Consider the following 18,198-nt stretch of genomic DNA (forward strand, 5'->3'; position numbering starts at 1 on the left):
TCACCAGCTCAGGAGACGCCCACCAGGAAGTGCTCACACACACACAAACCACCAATCACCACAGAAACAATGTCTACAGTAATTTTAATGAAAACTACTCGACTGAAATGTTCAACCTGAAAAAGTCATATTATAGGAATCTTTAGCAGAGAAATTTGAAGACATATCAAAGACTAAGACCATATAAAAGTAATTTACAACAACTGATGGCTTATCAACTTCAAGGGATGTCCTATTTCTTAGTGGTGTAGTTTAACTAGTATCCCTTGAAACTTCAAATAAATGACCAAAGGGTAAAGTTAGGGTTTACACAAAAAATGGGATTTGGCATTATGCATGCTAGTTGTTTTAGTTTAAAAATATTGTTTTCCTTGTGGTTTTCTTCCTGTTTGTTCTGCTTGTTTAGAGTTTGTTGATTCGCCCACACCTGTGTCCAGTTTGACTTTAACCCTTATATGTATAACACCTGGGTCTCATTTTTCCCATTTGTCTATATGATTTCATGTCAAATTTTTCACTGGTTGTTTATTTTTCAGGTTTTACTGTCATATTTTACATTCTAGTCTTCTCCCAGTATGATTTTTTTTGTCCTATCCCTGCCACTGCTGTTTTATAATCAGCATATTTTAAAATTGTATCTGGGTTCTGCTTATTTGTCTCTTCACTGACAGGTTTTTTTTTCCTCTTGAATGAACCATCCATTCTTGAAGTCAGCTCATTACCTCTGCTTCTCCATTCTGTGCTTTGCGTACATTTCCTCCATCCTTCTAACCATCAGGTTGATAAAGGCCACTCAAGAAATATTTTCTGTCTCTCCGTCACCCACCTTTTTATAGACACATCTATACATTTTGTTTTCATGTACTTATTTGTCTTCATATCTAAATTTGTACTTCCTTTTTCTCCTTTTTATGTGTGATTAATCTTAGCAAAAACACTTTTCTATTTGTATCTGAAGAAGAGACACACTTTAAATTTATTCTTTGCTATCTGTACCTGTGTTGTCACAATTCTCCATCTAGTTCAAATGACCATTTTTAAACCCCTGTCTGCTCTCCTCTTCTCTCTTCTTGTTAAGACTTCCCTTCTCTGTTTATATTTCTGAGACTTAACGAGAGGAAGTGGAAAAATGTAAAACTTAGGAAGCAGTGGACAAAACAGTATTCCCTTCAATCTGAGAAGCGATTCTGACTGATTCTGTTCAAGTCTTTGAAGGAAATATTGGACTATTTGTCACAAAGCCACATAAAGGCACAGTTGCCTAGAAAACATCATAAAAAGAAGGAAAATGCTAAATAAAGGACAGCAAAAATAGAATAATGAGAATAGTGGGTAAAGGAAGTTGAAGCAGCAATATGGGGAGAGATGCTCAACACATCCTGATGTCCCCCTACAACCAAGTAGCTCAGGATGTTTTTCGTGGGGTTATTTTGCTAACAGACAGACAAACAAAGACACACACAGGCAATTGCATTATTGTCCCTATAAAGACTCACCACCATAAGCTTGTTTCCTAACCTTGACTGTTTACCTGAAATCCTCGACTTAAAATAACCCTGCCAATGGGTGATGAGTGCGATGAACCAAACAAACTCCAGCAGCTCTTTATTGAATGCTGCAAACCCAGGAAGCATCAGACTGATGAGTTCATGCAGAAAGAATCGATGACAGAGCCACTCATGTTTTTCATCGCTGTCTACCTGACTGGTGGCTGATATCTACACAAAGTACTTTCAAACATTCAGAGTGTATGCAAATTAAAATGTCTTTACAAACATCGTACATCAAGGATTTGTCTAATATGTGAAAAGAAAGTTAGTTTGAACACAATTCTAACCATGAAGGTAAATATTGAAAAGGCTTTGTTTAAGCTACAGTACAGTAAGAAAAATAAAAATAAAAAAGGTTTGTATAAAATGGACAGCACTGTAAAATGCTTGGGGTAAGCAGATTTTCCAAGTTAAAATAAGACAGAAATGACCATCGAACCTTTGCAGGGCAGCCAAAATCCCTCAGTCACTGGTGTTGATTGCATTGGCCTGTCTAAGTAATGAGCTCATGCCCATAAAACTACTTAAACCATTTACCTAATAGAGCTTGCTGTAATTCACCGCCATATTCTGGCAAGGACCTCTGCCACCGAGGCCATAAAGAGCAATCTCCAGAGTCTCCTGACCAGAGATCAGCTTTTAGCCCCATACCTCCACCCATGCACCAACAGCACTAACTGCAGCCCTGACCCCCACCTACCCTCCACAAGCAATGAGCATTAAAGACAATTATATTATGCAACCATTTGAGATCCCATTAGGAATCGGTGGGCTGGAGTTTTTTAGTTTGAGTTTGGAAGATGTGGTTGATTTGATATATTACTTTACCTCTCATGAAGGACAGGATGACTTTGCATCCCTCGGGTCGTGACTGTGTCTGCAGTTTGACAAAGTTCAGACCTTGTCCAGATGTTAAACGTCACAGAATATGTTGTTCACCAGGTTTGTCAGGAGAGGAAAAACTGATAAGTGTCTAATAAAATTGAGAGATGCGTCTTCCGGACTTGGTTCTGTAAAGCTGTGTGTGAAATCCCCCACTGGTCCGCTCATTCACTGTGGTATACACGCTCATAGTTTCGTCAGAGATGAGGATTTTCCTGAAAACTCAAACATTTGCTCTCATTCTTATAACCAGCCATTGATTAAAATATAGTGCAATGAATCTGGGTTGTTTGAAGAAAGCGGAGGACATGTCCAAATCTATTCCTGTTTATTACTGTTTGGTTTAATTTTGAGCAATAAAGAGGTTTCTATTAATCATCATTATCAATATTTTTTTTAGCTCTCTGGCACATCTCCAGCTGAAAAGAAAAAATCCTATTACTGGTGGTAGAAAAAAAAAGAAATTGGATTGTGGGAAGATTTACACAGATAGACTTTAGACACTCAAGCAAATAGATTTTAAGTGCAGCTATAATGTCCCACTCCCCTGTTTGTTTGTTCGTTGTTGGGTTTTTTTCACTTTTGGCTTTGTTTAAGTGAAGGTAAGTAAAATGAGATTAAAACCTTGGGATAAAAAATGCAACTCGTTTTTAGTGTCAACATTAAAAGTGTGTGTGGGTGGTATTCTGCATGGATGGCAGTGCATCACTCAGTGAAGCCTGCTTTCCGCCTGGATATCCCCGAGCCTTTTGGGAATTCAACCGAGCAGTACTTCAATCAACAGCTGGCTCCGGTTACCTGTTGCGACTGCTGATGGTTTGGACATGACATATAAAAGCTGGTTAATGTCAGCTGCATTCAAAATTTAGCAACTCATTGCTTAATGCACAATAAGAGAAAAAAATACAAAATTGTTGTGATTTTTTTTTTTTGTGAAATCTGTCACAATGCAACACCTAAAACGTTTTTGTTGTCAGTGTTTTTTTGTTTTTGTTGTTGTTGTTGTTGTTGTTAATAGTTAATAAAATATACACATCCACATTAACACACACACTCACACATTCACCATCTCCTGCACTGGTTCATTTGGTGACCGGAACAATTTTTGTAATTGTATCATCTTAATAAAGCAGAAGATAAGAAGTCAGACTTTCCTCTCTATTCTTATCACTCTCATCACCACACTCGTGCTAGCAAAGACACACATACACACACAAACATGACATAATTCCTTCCCATAACCATCACTGTTAAATGTCTAACCATAACCATTAATCTACCTCTGACCTTAACTAAAAGTCTAAATTCAGACCCTAATAAATACCTGTGAGCCACCATTTTGACCCTAAAGCAATTTTTGGGCCCTCCAAAGTATAATGGGTTTTCAAACTCTTTGGACAAATACACCATCCCTTTTGAATGAAATTAAGACATATAACAAAGTGTAAGCTTTTTAAATTGCTTATTTGTCTTTTTTTGTCCTTTTTTTTTCCTTTTTTTTCCCTTTTTTCCATGATTTTTCTTATACATTTAGCTGTAATTAGTTTTTTTTATGCCTAAAGGACCCTGTGGTTGTTTATGAGGGAGAAGGCAGTGTTTCCAGGCCTTCTCGCAACTGCTCAAACTCTGGGTCCAAAAATACAACATGGTAGCACCCATAAACTGGGATAATGTGGCTTCAATTTTGAACAACGGAACGAGGCGGAGACACTTTGTCTATCTTTTGTTTATCAATTATTTAAACACTCAATGTAAAACTTTGGTTCACAAAGCATCTGTGAGGAGAAGAGAAATACAGATTAAAGAGGGGCTTAGCGGTCACACCAGAAGAGTCTACAACCCATGGTCACAGATCCATTGGTTCCAACATCGAGCTACTGTGACATCTTTACTCCCCACAATCTAAGCAACTATACAATATGACCACCCAGCGTCATGTAACCCTCTAATGTGACTCTATCAAACTCTGTCAAATGCTGGGAATGTTGTCAAGTGCATCTATCCACCATTTATTGCCATTTGGCGCCTGATCTACATGCCAGCTTATTTTAAAATGATTTATTTACACACCCATCAATGGTCTGCATGTTTACTCAAATTAAAACTAATCCATTCCTTCTCTGCGCTAAAATCTTTTGTCAGTGAGTGTCAAATTGTACAAAGTAAAAGTCATAAAAATAAGACTTAAACAGCAATAAACAGGTGTAATAATTAACTATTTCATGTTTTTCAGATTGCTCCTAACTTTTGACCTCATGTTTGACATGTTTATACTCTATGCATCTGAGTGAGGGAGATAACAAGAGGCTGCTTGCTCTTAAGCCTGAATGGATGACGCTGACTGAAAATGAATAATAATATTAGAGGGAATGTTCTTAATGTCCTTCAGAGTCTCTGCTTTTTAAAGAAAACCCGTTTGGAAATCCTTATCACTCTTATCCCTTTACCTTTTTCCCTGTGGGGTGCAAACATTTGCTTTAAATTAACCAGCCTGAAATAAAGTAAACAGACTTTTGGTGTTTTACTTTGATTTTGATTTAAACCCTGTCACTTTTTACAACCTCGTTCTCTCTTTTGTACCCTCCCTCTACAGTTTAAATTTGCTATTTTCAGCTGTCCAATGTATGAGAGGAGTGGTTTCAGTGATCGTTTGACATCCCTTAATTCGCTTCTGCTCGGCACTTACGCATCAACATACGTCATACGAGTGGCCACTGCAGAGGGAAGGGATGGGCTCGGGGAGCAGCAGATTGAAAAGGGAAACACATCGGGTTTTAAACAGACATAATAAATGAGCAGAATAAATGATAACGAAAATGACCACATAGGGTTCTATAAATAAGTCATTATTGTCAACATCAGAGTTTGCCATACGCTCATTAATCAACTGATATTCAACAGAGAAGTCACACAGTATGAGCAACATGGGCCCTTTGGGCATGGATGGATGGATGGATGGATGGATGGATGGATGGATTAAAATCATCAACTTTGCTTTCAGAAAAACTCCACAAACCCTCACTGATTATGGCAAGCCAATATATAATATATATACATTTTACAAGATTTTTAAAGGGGTTATTTATAATTCAATCCAAAAGAACATTTCAGATATCTAACAGACATTTCCTCATAACCACAATTAATATTTCAAACATCATTTATCTGAAATGTGTTTCTCCTTGTAAGAATTCTGTTTCAAATCTTCCCAATGTTCATCTAGAAAGAAACTTGTATTTGCAGTTAGTGGGAGGTAAAGGCTTATTAAACATGAATTAGAGTCATTTTTCCAAGAAGAAATAACATTTGAGATCTCTGAAATGTTGTTTGTGAATTGGAAAAAAGTCCTTCTAGACATCAAAATTATTCTCTTTGACTTGGAAGAACTGAATTACGCATGAGTGTAATATATTCCCAGTATAGTTATTAAAGATAAAAAAGCGAGTTAAACTTTTTAAGAATTTTTAAAATATCTTAAACTAATTATGGCATCTTTTTATTTCAGCTGCACTGAGAAACAAGCGCAGAAACAATAGTTTGAACTCAAAATTCTGGACCTCGTGTTATCTGTTTATAAGAATTTATTCTGATGATCTTGAGTTCAGTCTCCTCTACTTTCAGGATTAATTTCCTTTCGAAAAACTCTCCAGTGGAGCCATCTCCAGGCCAGTGATGTTGGATGTGTCATCAAGTTAATTTCAGTGAAGCTTCTGTCACACAGACTAAACAAAAAGTGAAACTAAGCTTCAGGAAAAGACCATTTTCTCTGTAAATTCATCATTTTCATCTCAAAACTGTAGCAGACTAACTGTACCTATAAGTAAAACATGATGAATATATGATACTTATTCATGAAATACCTTAATTCGTGAAAAGTTGTTTAGGTGAAAAATCGCTCAGACGTCGTGTGGCAGAAAAAGACAACATAATTCAATTTTTTTAAATTATTATTTCTTTCCTTAGAGAAATTGAACAATTGTCCAACTTGTAAGCAGCAATCAGAAGTTAATCCTGACAATTTTAAGCCTGTCAAATCCCTGTGAGTAAAAAAAAAAACCCTGTGTCTTTCTGATTATTAGTCATGAACTAAAAAACTTGGTTAGAAAAACTAATATTGGGATGTATTAATTAGAGGACAAGAACTCATGTCAACAGGTCATTTCCAGTTTAAAATGCTACTATTATTTCATATAAATAGTTACATTATGTGATAAATGAACAGCTAAAAGGTTGTGACCAATTTTTTTTTTCTGCAAAGCCTAAAGGTCTCAGGGAATGTTATGCTTTAGTTACATCTTGCAGTAGAGCATCATCTAGTGGTCAAAGTGGTTTCTTTGGCTCTGTACCATCAGAAATCAGTACAGTACTTCCTTTTAAAGAGCTCTTAACCAAGAAAGTTAACCTCTTACTACACGGAACTCCTGCTTGTACGCTGAGAAAAGTTTCTAAAGTATAAATTTTAGCAGTAAAAACGTATTTAAATGCACAGCTGAAATACCAGTTTTTTAAACGCCTCGGTTTTTGTAATGAGACAGACAATTAATAGAGTTTATCTAATCTTCTCCTTAGCAGCTGCTCCCCATCACAATTTTTTTCGTCATTTTGCAGATTTAATTTGTTTCAAAACCTACTTATTGTCATGATGGGGAAGAGAATACAAAATAAAATGCTTGTCCTCTAACCTTTTCAGGGTTCACTCGCAAGATGACTCAAAGCAGTACACCTGTTATTTTATATGACAGTATTGTGAACTAACACTTGTGATAATATTAGGATTAGGATATTATGAACATTTACTACTTTACTTAAAGTTCAGTTTTTAGCCAGTAGGTGTCAGAAACTCTTCAGACTTGAGTCCCACCATGCCCCAGTTAAAATCCAAGTTTTATTGAGGGACGTGTTATGTGTTCATAACAACCAAAATACTGCAGAAAACATCTCAGAAATGTTAGGTTAATGTCGTGAGCTCATCATGAGACCATAAAATGTGTGAGTAGTTTGCAAAGATATAGCTAATTCAAAAATGAAAAACTGGTCATCATAGAGTATTTAGAAAAATGAACACATTGTGTGTGGTATATCATACTGTATATGCTGTGCATATTTGCTAAAGTGCAACCATTTCCCCCATTCTTGGAATTGTAAATGCAATTTAAACACGTTTTATTATAGAATAGTACAAAGAACATGTCAAATGTTTTAAACTAGTCATTTTTACCACTGTGTTGGTCTCCTCTGCTTAGAACAGTCAGCATCTGTAAATTGAAGCCAACAGAAACTATTAATTAAAGTTAAATTACCACAGTGTTTCCTAATTTCTTAATGGCACACTGTGGAGCCCTGTTAAGGGTGTGTTTCGGAGTTACTCAGCAAATACTTTCCTGAAAATAAAAATGACATAGTCTGACTGGAACAGTTACTTTTGTTTATACAAATCGGAATTAAATGCAGTGATGTTTGACAGAAGTTTATTTAGCAGACTTTATTTTGAAAGCTTCAGCGGAAGATACGTGTGGACCACCGGAAGTGTCGCGTGACTGAACTGACCGGCCTCTTGAGCACAAGGTATGTATTCAACTTAGTTTTTTGTTTGTTTTTTCATCTTTTTTATCGAATAGAATTTCAGTGGGGCTAGTTATTACATGTTAACTAGTTGTTAAATACCCGTAATGACGCGTAACCATATATTTATGTTTTACCGTTAAACATTAGTTAACTGTTGCCGGGTGGATGGTAAACTGATGCTCCGGGTGGAAACAAGTTGGGGTAACCTTAAAAAAAGTTAGAACCAAGCCTTAAACCAGAACTGTAAAACAGCAAAGTTATTATTTTAAACAGCTGATTTCACTAAATTATCGCGAAGTTGCAAGTTAAGACACTTTTATCAGCGTTAGTTCAAAATGTTTTAATCGTGAAAAAGTGTAAAACAAACGTGTTCTTTGTCGAAGTGTAAAATAAAAGCGCCAGCACTAAATGTATTTTTTAGGGCTTCAGTTAAACACAAACAAATATAGTGCGTTAGCATCTCGAGTTTTTTTTGTTTGTTTGTTTGTTTTAGGAAATGAAATGTGCTTATGTTCTCTTCTTGAGCTTGTATTAAAAAAGTCTTCTCAGTTTTGACAGTCGCGCTCAAATGTTATGCTTTTAGTTTGAAGGGCTATCAGGCGGAAGCTGCTAGCTGTTTGTAGCTTGACAGGAGGGAGGACAGCGGATTCCGTTGGGAAGATCATCGCCAGGCTCTTCTCTATGGATCTCTGCCCGCTGTCTTCATAGGTTCACCGTGTCACCTCTGAGATATGACCATTTGGGTACGTAGCTCGATGCTTCGCTACTGTCTGGTGATGGTATGCTGTCAAATAATAAGAAGTGGTCAGAAAGAAAAAAAACTTGCTCCCTTCCTGCCGCCGCTGCTCCTCCTTAGTTTTGCCTGGCAAATTAGCTGGCTAGCCCGTTTTTTCCTTCTCTCTTTGCTTTGCAAACAGCAAATGTGTTTTCTCATTCAGAAACCTAAGCAGATGTAATACTGAATCTGATCTACATTTCTCATTTCCCTTTCAGCTCCGACGCCTTTGTGGATGTGCTTTAGCCTGAAATATGAACGGGAGAAGAAAATAAGCAGCGGCGACTGGCTTCCTGTGGGATTCAGCCCAGGCTTTTTTTTGTGTGTGTTTGTCTTTTTTTTTCCTTCTTTCTTTCCCGTGGACATGTCTGATTTATCATGGAGCAAAGCTGTGAGGGACTAGCTGGCCGACAGTTCGGCTAGCGCAACATTTCCAGGCTTTTAGATGATCATTCGGCTGAGGAGCTGATTTCTTTTGGACCAGCGCTGCTTCCCTCCCTGGAGTAAGGAGTCAGCATGGGGGAGCCCAGCCTCAACGACTCCAATGTCAAGGTGGCTGTTCGTGTCCGGCCCATGAACAGGAGAGGTGAGAGGGGCTCATTCTGCTCACATATGAAGGCTTATATTCTAACTGGGAGGAGGGGATCTTCTAAATACTAATGCAGGACTGTAGATCATGCTTGTGAGGGTTCTTTGTGTGTGACATCCTGGTAGGATGCTTCAGCTTCATCACTACCAAGCTGCATCTTATTGAGACATCGTTCAGAGGAGACTGGTCAATTTTCTGAGCATGGGATGGCAGACAGAAATCACTACCCATTAGTGAAATGAGCTGTTGTAGATGTAGTCTGGCTGGTCTGGATAGCACATGTTTTTTTATTTTTTTTTAATTTTAACAGGGCTGCCATGGGGCTTCCCCTATGGATGCCTGCCACCCCATAAGATTTAAAGCCCTGCTGCTGTGTGAGATTTGCTGTTCGAAAGCCTGGATGCTTTGTCTGCCTTGCTGGCTTATAGAGATGCCAAAAGTATCTTGATTTCATTTATCACTCGCTGAGCGCATCAGCCAAGTCAGTAGTTTAGCAGAAGCAATTCTGGCTTCAGCAGCCAGGATATAAAAAAATGTCTTACTCCTAGTCTAGGTTGTTTGGAGCTTCAATGTTCTGTGTCATTAGCGGGGAATTAAGTTGCATGGTGACAACGTTTCACAACAGAAGCTTTCTTTTGCTCCTGTTACTACTGTCTCAAAAAAAAAAAAAAAAACACCACCCTGCTGTGCATCCATCCACTGAGCTTCCCAGGGCTGCTGCATGTTGTCACATCCTCGTGTCCAGTTTCAGAAAAGCTTGGGTAACAAAGACACAATGTCACACAAGTCTTCATTCACGCTCTGCTGGTCCAGACAATTATTATAGCTGATTTCCAGCGCTGCATAGAAGGGCACAGATGACATTTCCTGGTTGGTTGCCAAACTGGGTTTGTGCCACGGGATACCATGTGTCCCATGAAAGAAGGAGGAGGAGGAGGAGGAGTGCTGCGAAGGGAGAGGTGTTGACCGACAACTGGCAGAATGAATCATGCGTCCCCCTCCCGTGTCACTCTTCGCCTCCCCAATCTGAGCTGGAGATGTCGATCACAAAATCAAAGCAGTGGACCACCACGCTGTTCCCGAAGGCAGGGACTTTACCATCTGCACTCATGCAGAGATTCTCGCTTTCTGGAGGATTTTCTCTCAGGTTAGACATATGGAAACGTAGTTTACTTTTGTTTGCTGACACTGGATGTTTGTGACGTAGAAAGGGATGGAGGTTAAGGTTAGCTCTGGCAGAGTTTTCTCAAGTGGAGTACATTTGGATCAATAGTTGTATGGATTTCCTGTGGGAACATCACTTGTATCCCTCTGATATCTTTGTTTTCGCTCTGTCTGACATGACCTTGTGAAAACAGGTGCAAATTCCTGCTAGTTTCAGTGATAACGTAATTTCCTTTTTTATGTACTTATTCAGTTATTTAATTTTTAAGTTAAACCAGGTAACAGATGTCAAGGTACCATGTCAAGGTATCTTGTTAATTTTTTTTGTTTTGTTTTTTAAGAAAAATACACAACTATTTACAGGAAGTCTGCATGGAAGCTAATGCTCATTTCCATTATTGGCATCCTGATTATTTCTGCATTTCTTCCATGTGCTTGGTGCTCAAATAGGGTGCAAGTGTTTTTCATGTTTCGGTGGGGGAAAAAAGAGGAATCACAGTCAAGCCATTGTTATCGAGGTCTCTCCACATATCTTTTGAGTTGCTCATTTTAACCTCAGGTCTTCTTCTGTCCTCCACTCTCAGACAGCTGCTTTAGGGGACAGAAGCTGTAGTTGAGGAATTGCACTTTCTTCATTCACATTTTTTTCAGAGGTGTGGCAAACTTTAAAATAATGAGCGGGCAGCTATAAACTCAAGGCCAGTGTATCCCAGGTTTAGCAGGAGAGGTGGTGTAGCTGCCTGGCTGGACAAAGACAGGAAGGGAGTGAGTCTGAGTGAGTGTTTGCTAACGTTGCATAATGTTCCATGTTCCCATGGTTGTGGCCTTCGAAGAACAGAGCAACCTCAGGCTTAGCAACGGCAGTGCCACAGCTAGTGAGCTTCCTGGCTGATGGCAGGACTGTTGTGCCAAACCTCACCATAGTTGGAAGCTGAGGAGAGGACCAGAGAAAAAGGCCAGTGGAAAGTAGGTGCTGGTTATGGAGCAGCCAGAGGCTGGTAACAATGGCTACATTTATCCTCTGAACCATACTGCATCACACTTTCCCCCAATGCTAAGCAGGAAATATGACTGGAGCAGTATAGCGAGGGGCTCATGGGTATTGTAGGCAGAAGTAAAAGTAAAGAAATAAGTAGAGGATTTTCTACTTCGAACCATCTGTGTCTCTGACAGTCTCACTGTTTTTGTTCTGCTTTGTGGTAACCTTGGCAGCAGAGGAATTGAAGGGGAGTCCACTTACCTTAAACACCAAGTTTCCACGGCTCTGACTGTTTTTCCTACCAGAAACAGTGTTGTCTGCTCTCTGCTGGAAATACCAAATGTTTCTGGTTTGATTAGCAGCAGCTACGCTCCATCAAATATAGAGCTGCTTAGATTGGAAATTCCTTCTGTGTATCAGAGGGCAAATGACAGATGATTCTGATTCTGACCTGTAAGCTTTCCTTAGCTTTTTTATCAGCCACTTTTTAGAAAAAATAAGCTTTTGTGAGCCAAATACAACCGCTATTTGTAGTTCATAGGACAGGAAGGTATTTGAAATAGGAACTTGCAGACTACGTCAACAGCAGTTTAAAAATATTCTTGTCTGGACTTCGTTTTCTCAACAAGGATGCAATCATCTAAATTATGAGCTGTCATTGGATGAAATCATTGCACACTGAAGGAAAAAAAGGGGTTTTGAAATTGCTTTCCTTACACTTCAATCCATCTTGCATTGTTCAGAAGCTTGTAACAGTTAGCCCATGGTGAGCAGCTGTCAGCCTTGCTGTGACCTGTTGATTATACTGGTTATACAAATCCCTGCTCTACAGTAGTCACACTGACATCATAAAAAAAGCAACAGAGGTTTGCTTAATATAAAAATTCATTTGTGTGACACAGTTAAAGACAGTTCTTGTTGAAGACAGGAATTGAAACCACTAACGGTTTCCTGTCCTAACTCATTCGCCAGTGATCAACACCCTTGCATGCTTTTGCAAGCCTGTGCACAATTACAAATATGAATTTAAATCCCCTTTTGTTTTATATCCTTGTTAAGGTATTTCAGCCCATTACAAAACTTGGCAAAGTGTCGATGAGTATGTCTGTCTTTGAATATGGCAACACACTCCCTCAGCTGAAGCGGTAAAAATAAACATAGGGCTTATTTTATATTAGTGAAACAAGACACGTCAGATAGCTTGTTGTTTTTTTTAGTAATACTTGGCTTGCGTTTAAAGGAAAAGTTTAGTAAAAACTTGGGAATAATAAGGGTTTGTGTTGAGCAGGATGGATGCTTGTTTACATGAGGGCCCAGAACCAGCTCCTACAGTTGAAGGACAAAGTTTGTTATCAGTAAGAGCCCTTTAGTAAACACTGACTTTCAGCTGAAGGAGTGCAGCTCTCACACTGACCTCTGACCTCTTCCTCGAGTCAGGCAAAAAGAGGAGGATATCCTTACCAGGAGGTATCCTGTTCGATTCTTTTTCTTATCAGCAAGGTAAAATACCAAGATTTTTTTTTTTTTTTAGGCTAAGCTTCTTGATAGAAGTGATGTGAAGTTTTGATACATTATTGATTTACTTGATACACTTGTACACGTTTTGAAAATCTTTAAAAAGCAAACAAAAACTTGACTGTCATAAATTTATACAATCCCTTATAGGCGCTAGTTTGGTTTTTCTTTCATTTCTGTACATGCATTTTTTCAGTTAAAAATTACCTTTGACGGTTTTCATTCACCCAGTCATTTGAATGGTTTGACCTCGCAGGCTGCGTAGATTATTGAGGAGGACCGTCAGTAGAGTTTTAATGACTCACTAGTATATTATCTGGTTTGTTATGAGCTCCAAATGTGATGTTATACTACCTTTGTACAAGTTGACATAATCCCTTGAGGTCCTAATAGATATTTGTGATAACTGTAGTCAAAATAAAACAGGATTACTGTACCAAAGCACTCCTGTAGAGGACTGTCTGTAAAGCTACTTTCCTTGAATCTGATTGTAGGTGCTGGGACAATTTGATTCTTCTGTTCCCTTTTCTTTTGCTGGGTCTGTGTGATTGCATACAGACAAAACTACTCTTACCCTTAAAAAGTTAGGCTGATTAGTTGTTTTGTTTAGCTTAAGTTTGGTAAAATATATGACTTCTAAATGTAAATTGCACTTAAGAGCAACGCAAAAAGGTTTTAACCTCCAACCTTTCATGTACAGTGGATGCAGCAGGATTTAAAGGGTTGATGGTGGGTTTGTTTAACTCTAAGGTGGAGATGGGGCATATTTTAGTTATGAAAATATGAAACACTCACTAAATTAAATGATTGTTTAACTTAAAGAGAGCACCCTCCAAAAGTATCTGGGTTAAATTGGTTAGTTTTTGTGTGAGTGCTGACTATAGAAATCTAATTACTGTAAGAGCCACTGGACTACTTGGCAAAATTTTAAATTCAGTAAAGTAATTTTTTAAATAAAGTTTTAAATTGCTGACTCCTTCAGCCTGAGACAAATACCTGAGTGGACAAAGCATTAGGGCCACTGCTACAGCTGAGTTGGAAACAGAAGTTGGTCTTCTGAGGGCCAAGTGGTTGCATCACGGCACAAATAGTCCTGTTTCATTGATTAGCCACAATGCTTACTCCAAGGTAAAAGGTCATATTTAGATTCTGTGTCCCAACATGCTCATTTAATCTACCAGAAAATCATTTTAGGGCTGCTGTTTTATTCAAGTTGGAAATTTAATATAGAGAGTCACTACAATCAGAGTAATCTTCAAAACATTAATTATTTTCAGTTATTTTATCAGGTTTGCTTGTAAATTGGTTTCTAAATTTGTGGTAGTAACATTATTATTATTTTTATCTTTTTGTCTGATCAACAGAAAAGGACTTGAACACAAAATGTGTTGTGGACATGGTGAAGAACCAGACAATTCTCCACCCCGCTGGAGCTAACCTGGGAAAAACTGACTCCAGGTAAGCATGTTAGCAATATAAGCACTAGTTCAACACCACTGATTTATTTTCTTCACACGTGCTCAATCCAGATAAAACAGTTTTAAAATAACTTTTCTTCACATGTTGCGAGCAGAATCATCTTGCACAGCATCAAAAGCTGCGATTTATGACTTTGTTTATTTGTGACCTACTTTTGAATAGAAATCATTTTTATTCTGAGGTATTTTATATTATTTCAGCCAACAAACATTCATAAAAATCTGTTTGTAGCTGTACAAAATCAATAGATGAATAACTTGGGGCTGCTAATAGTTTGAAAATAATAATAACAACAACAAAAAAGTCCCCAAATATAGCTGACAGCTCATTCCAGTCCAGTCATCTACATGTTATTTTGATTTGGATACAATAGCTTGTGATGCAAAGTTGCAATTCATAATTTAACCGTCAACCACTGCTTGAAAACAGTTCTGACAGAGAAATGTTTTTCTGTATCAGTCCTGCGCACAGCTATGTTCAGTCTGATATATTTTAGCAAACTAAGAACAAATTGTGGGAAGAATTGAACAAGGTTGGGTCAAGTCCTCTGAACGGGTTCTTCTTTGTTGAAACATTTCGTCTTTTATCCGAAAGACTTCTTCAGACTGAGGGGCTGCGAGCAAACTTACTCTAATGAGCAGCACCTTCGCATGGTGAATCCACCAGTTGCTGGTGACACCAAAACTAGTTGTTCACATGCAAAAGGAGGACCATCAGCCAAACGACCGATCGTTAGGGCCCTGATGGCCGCTCCCTATTCACAGAGGGCTGAGAATTGTTTTAATTGTCTAGACAAGAGCTTCTCATCAGTCAAGCTTTTCTGGACAAATTCTCTTTCAGCAACTTGATTCTTGACTGTTTAAGTGGGCGTAAAGAAGTCAGCTTAAAGTGCTGATTTTTTTATATATGCAACACCGATAGTTATGGGTATTCCTCTAACTCTGTTAGGTGTGTTTTTTGTGGATACTGTACTTGTTTAAAATAATGAACTGGGGTCTTGAAAAGAGCTCATCTTATCAGAGTGGTGGTAACCTTAACTTCAAGATTTGCAGATATGGAATTACAGCTTTTTGTATTAATAGTATTTTATATGGTTTAACATGCAAATACTGTCATGGCAGTCCTACAGTTTTTGTTGTGACTCTGGCGCAGACAGAGAGAAGTTACACCTTCTTTGTCAAAAAGTTTTGTTGGGAATATTTTTTGTCCTCATGATGTAGTTTCTGGCACGAAGTGTACTAACCAAGACCAACAGATTTCAACTCACATCACCTGTTACTTTTTCTGCTTTCTTGGCTCTATTTTTTCACATCTTGTTAACCAGCTGTTCTTATTGGGCTATGCTAAACTGGGCTTGCACTCTCGAGTGTTTTAATCCTCGCTCTGACGGAGGCTTTTAGATGTATTAGCTTTGGTTACAAGGCAGAGTAGGAATGTGTGTTCCTCTGAGAGCGCAGGTCATTATTCCAAATGTAATCTAAAAGCTGCTTTTTTTATGTAATTGTGCAAAATCAGCTTTTAGGTCAAGCTTAAGTACTGACTAATCATCCTTAGGAAACCCAGCTGTGTTGGAAGAATGATCCCCTTGTGACTGTTTGAGCTGGCTGCTGTCTGCTTGATTAGAATCAGTAAATAAGGCTGGACTTAGTCTGAGGTTCAGGAGCAGACAGCAGCAGCAGCAGGTGTTTGTGTGTGTGTGTGTGTGTGTGTGTGTGTGTGTGTGTGTGTGTTAGAGGTGGCTGGAAAAACAGACACCAGCATTGAGACACAGTCAGACACAGACACTTGTACATAAAAATTCACTCCACTCCGATCTTCTCTCCCCTTGCTCCGTCGGATCGTAACTTCCCACTGCCCGGCTTCCTCCTCTTTTTTTCTCAACTCTTCTGTTTCCATAGCAGCTTGGTGGGAGGTTAACTCCGGGTCGCTGCCGATGACCAGGGAGCCTCTTCCATGAGTGAGGAGAAGATGGAAGAGGGGTGGAAAAAAGCTTCATTTACTCGAGCATCTGTCGACCATAAACTTTCCTCAGTGACGTTTATGGAGGAGTGAACAAGAGCAGAGCTGTAGGTTCTCTCTGTTGTCGGCCCGTGACAAAGAGGCAAGGCAGCGACAGCAGGATGGGCTGACTGACTGCTGCTCTCATTGTGCAGATGCTGTTTTAATTTTGTTTGTTCGAGTCCAGTTTACATTGATGTAGTACTTTGTAGGCTTGTTGGAAAAAAAGACTGGAGTGGGTTCATAGAGGAAGTAGGCAGTTAAGTTAGTGTGCTGCAGGTGCCTGATGTTTGCTTAAGCTGACTGAGTCACCAGGACTTCCTTTGTTTAAATATGTGGAGACATATTTAGAAGAAAAGAAGGGAGGAAAAGAAAGAGAGGATAGTTTCTTACAGAATTCAGACTGTCTGTTCTGGTGTATTTTATTTCAATCATTTGATTTTCAGCAAATAAATATGAATATTCCCAGATAAATGTAATATTAAAGCAACAAAACTGGCCAAACTGGAATTATATTAAATGTGTATGCCTGTCCTTTTTAAAGAAAATGTGTAAATTTGTTTTATAACAGATAAATTGAACCTTTAACCTGTGAAGTTTAACATTTTTTTAAACCAGGGATTGGTCAAAGACTAATCTGAAAACTTTGCAGCTCATTTGCCTGCTACACAAATGAGCTTCAGGATTTCCTGTTTACATTATACATTGTTTCTAGACCTTTACAATTTGCAATAATGGCCTAATAATGTTAAGATGAATACATGGAATATTTCATTCATTCACAGGAGAAACAGCTTTGTTACAGTTTATTCTGTTGTATAAGCAACAACAATTAAAAAAAAGCAAAAAATAAACAATTCATGATTATAAAGAGTCCTTAAATAAGGTCACAGGTGTGTGCAGATTTGATCAGTACTTGTGGCGTTTAAGAAGATCTAAGATTTGGAGTCTAATGTGGTTGACACATTTATTTATTTTTTGCTGAAATAACCAGAGATGTCAGGGCACCTTGTACCAGTCGGCCTGATAAGCAGATATTTTACCTCCCTGCAGCTTTATGATGAGACGCTGCAGTTTGCATGATGACCCGAGGCTGTTTGCTCTGGACCGGGGAAGCTGGATGTTGACACACTCAGACAATGATCTGTGTCATGTTAGTGATGCAAACACAAGCAGCCTGGTTTCCACGACGATAGACAAAAGAGGCTGTTTGGCCCTGTGTCTGAGTTGATGCTGTGTGTTTTTTGAGTGTGTGGGTGTATCGGTGTATGCTTGAGGGCACTTTGTGATGGTGGAGGTCTTCGAACAGCTCTCCTAATATAAAGTCTGAGAAGACACTAGCGTGGTTGCACAGTTTGGATGTTTGCACAGGCTGTCTACTATATAATCATGTTCACAGCATGAGGATCTATTGTCCTGTGGCTCTGCAGTCTGTGTACACTGTAATCAAGCATTAGGATTGTACATCTCCTGTTGACATGTGCCATCAGTATGTACTGTGTTACCCCGTTGACCTTTGTACTTCAGCTTAAAATTCCAGTCTCAGCTCCAGTCCTGTTTCCCTCTAAATCCCCTGGCTACCTTTTAGCTTTCTTTCCATCCTCCACTCCTTGTTCCTTCCTACACAGGCATGGATGCTACGGTGCGAGAGAGGGGGGGAAAAAAGACTGCAGTAACAGTAGGGAAAGGAATTGGAGGGGGA

At 38.7% G+C, this 18,198-nt stretch overlaps 1 protein-coding gene across 3 annotated transcripts in view; it reads left to right on the forward strand.

Annotated features, from left to right (window-relative positions):
* Positions 1–7,965: 7,965 nt before the first annotated feature.
* Positions 7,966–18,198, forward strand: part of kif13ba (kinesin family member 13Ba) — a 38,823-nt gene continuing 28,590 nt past the window's right edge. For 2 of the 3 annotated variants that reach the window (XM_037979889.1, XM_037979890.1), the window contains exons 1-2: positions 10,328–10,508; positions 14,384–14,477. In XM_037979889.1, coding sequence (XP_037835817.1) covers positions 10,343–10,508; positions 14,384–14,477 — 260 coding nt within the window. In that variant the 5' untranslated portion in view covers positions 10,328–10,342. Of the gene's footprint in view, positions 7,998–8,580; positions 8,741–8,990; positions 9,359–10,327; positions 10,509–14,383; positions 14,478–18,198 lie in introns of those variants that run through there. The other variant, XM_017425893.3, reaches the window with a different exon arrangement.

Source organism: Kryptolebias marmoratus, linkage group LG15 (assembly GCF_001649575.2).
Source record: "Kryptolebias marmoratus isolate JLee-2015 linkage group LG15, ASM164957v2, whole genome shotgun sequence".
NCBI lineage: Eukaryota > Metazoa > Chordata > Actinopteri > Cyprinodontiformes > Rivulidae > Kryptolebias > Kryptolebias marmoratus.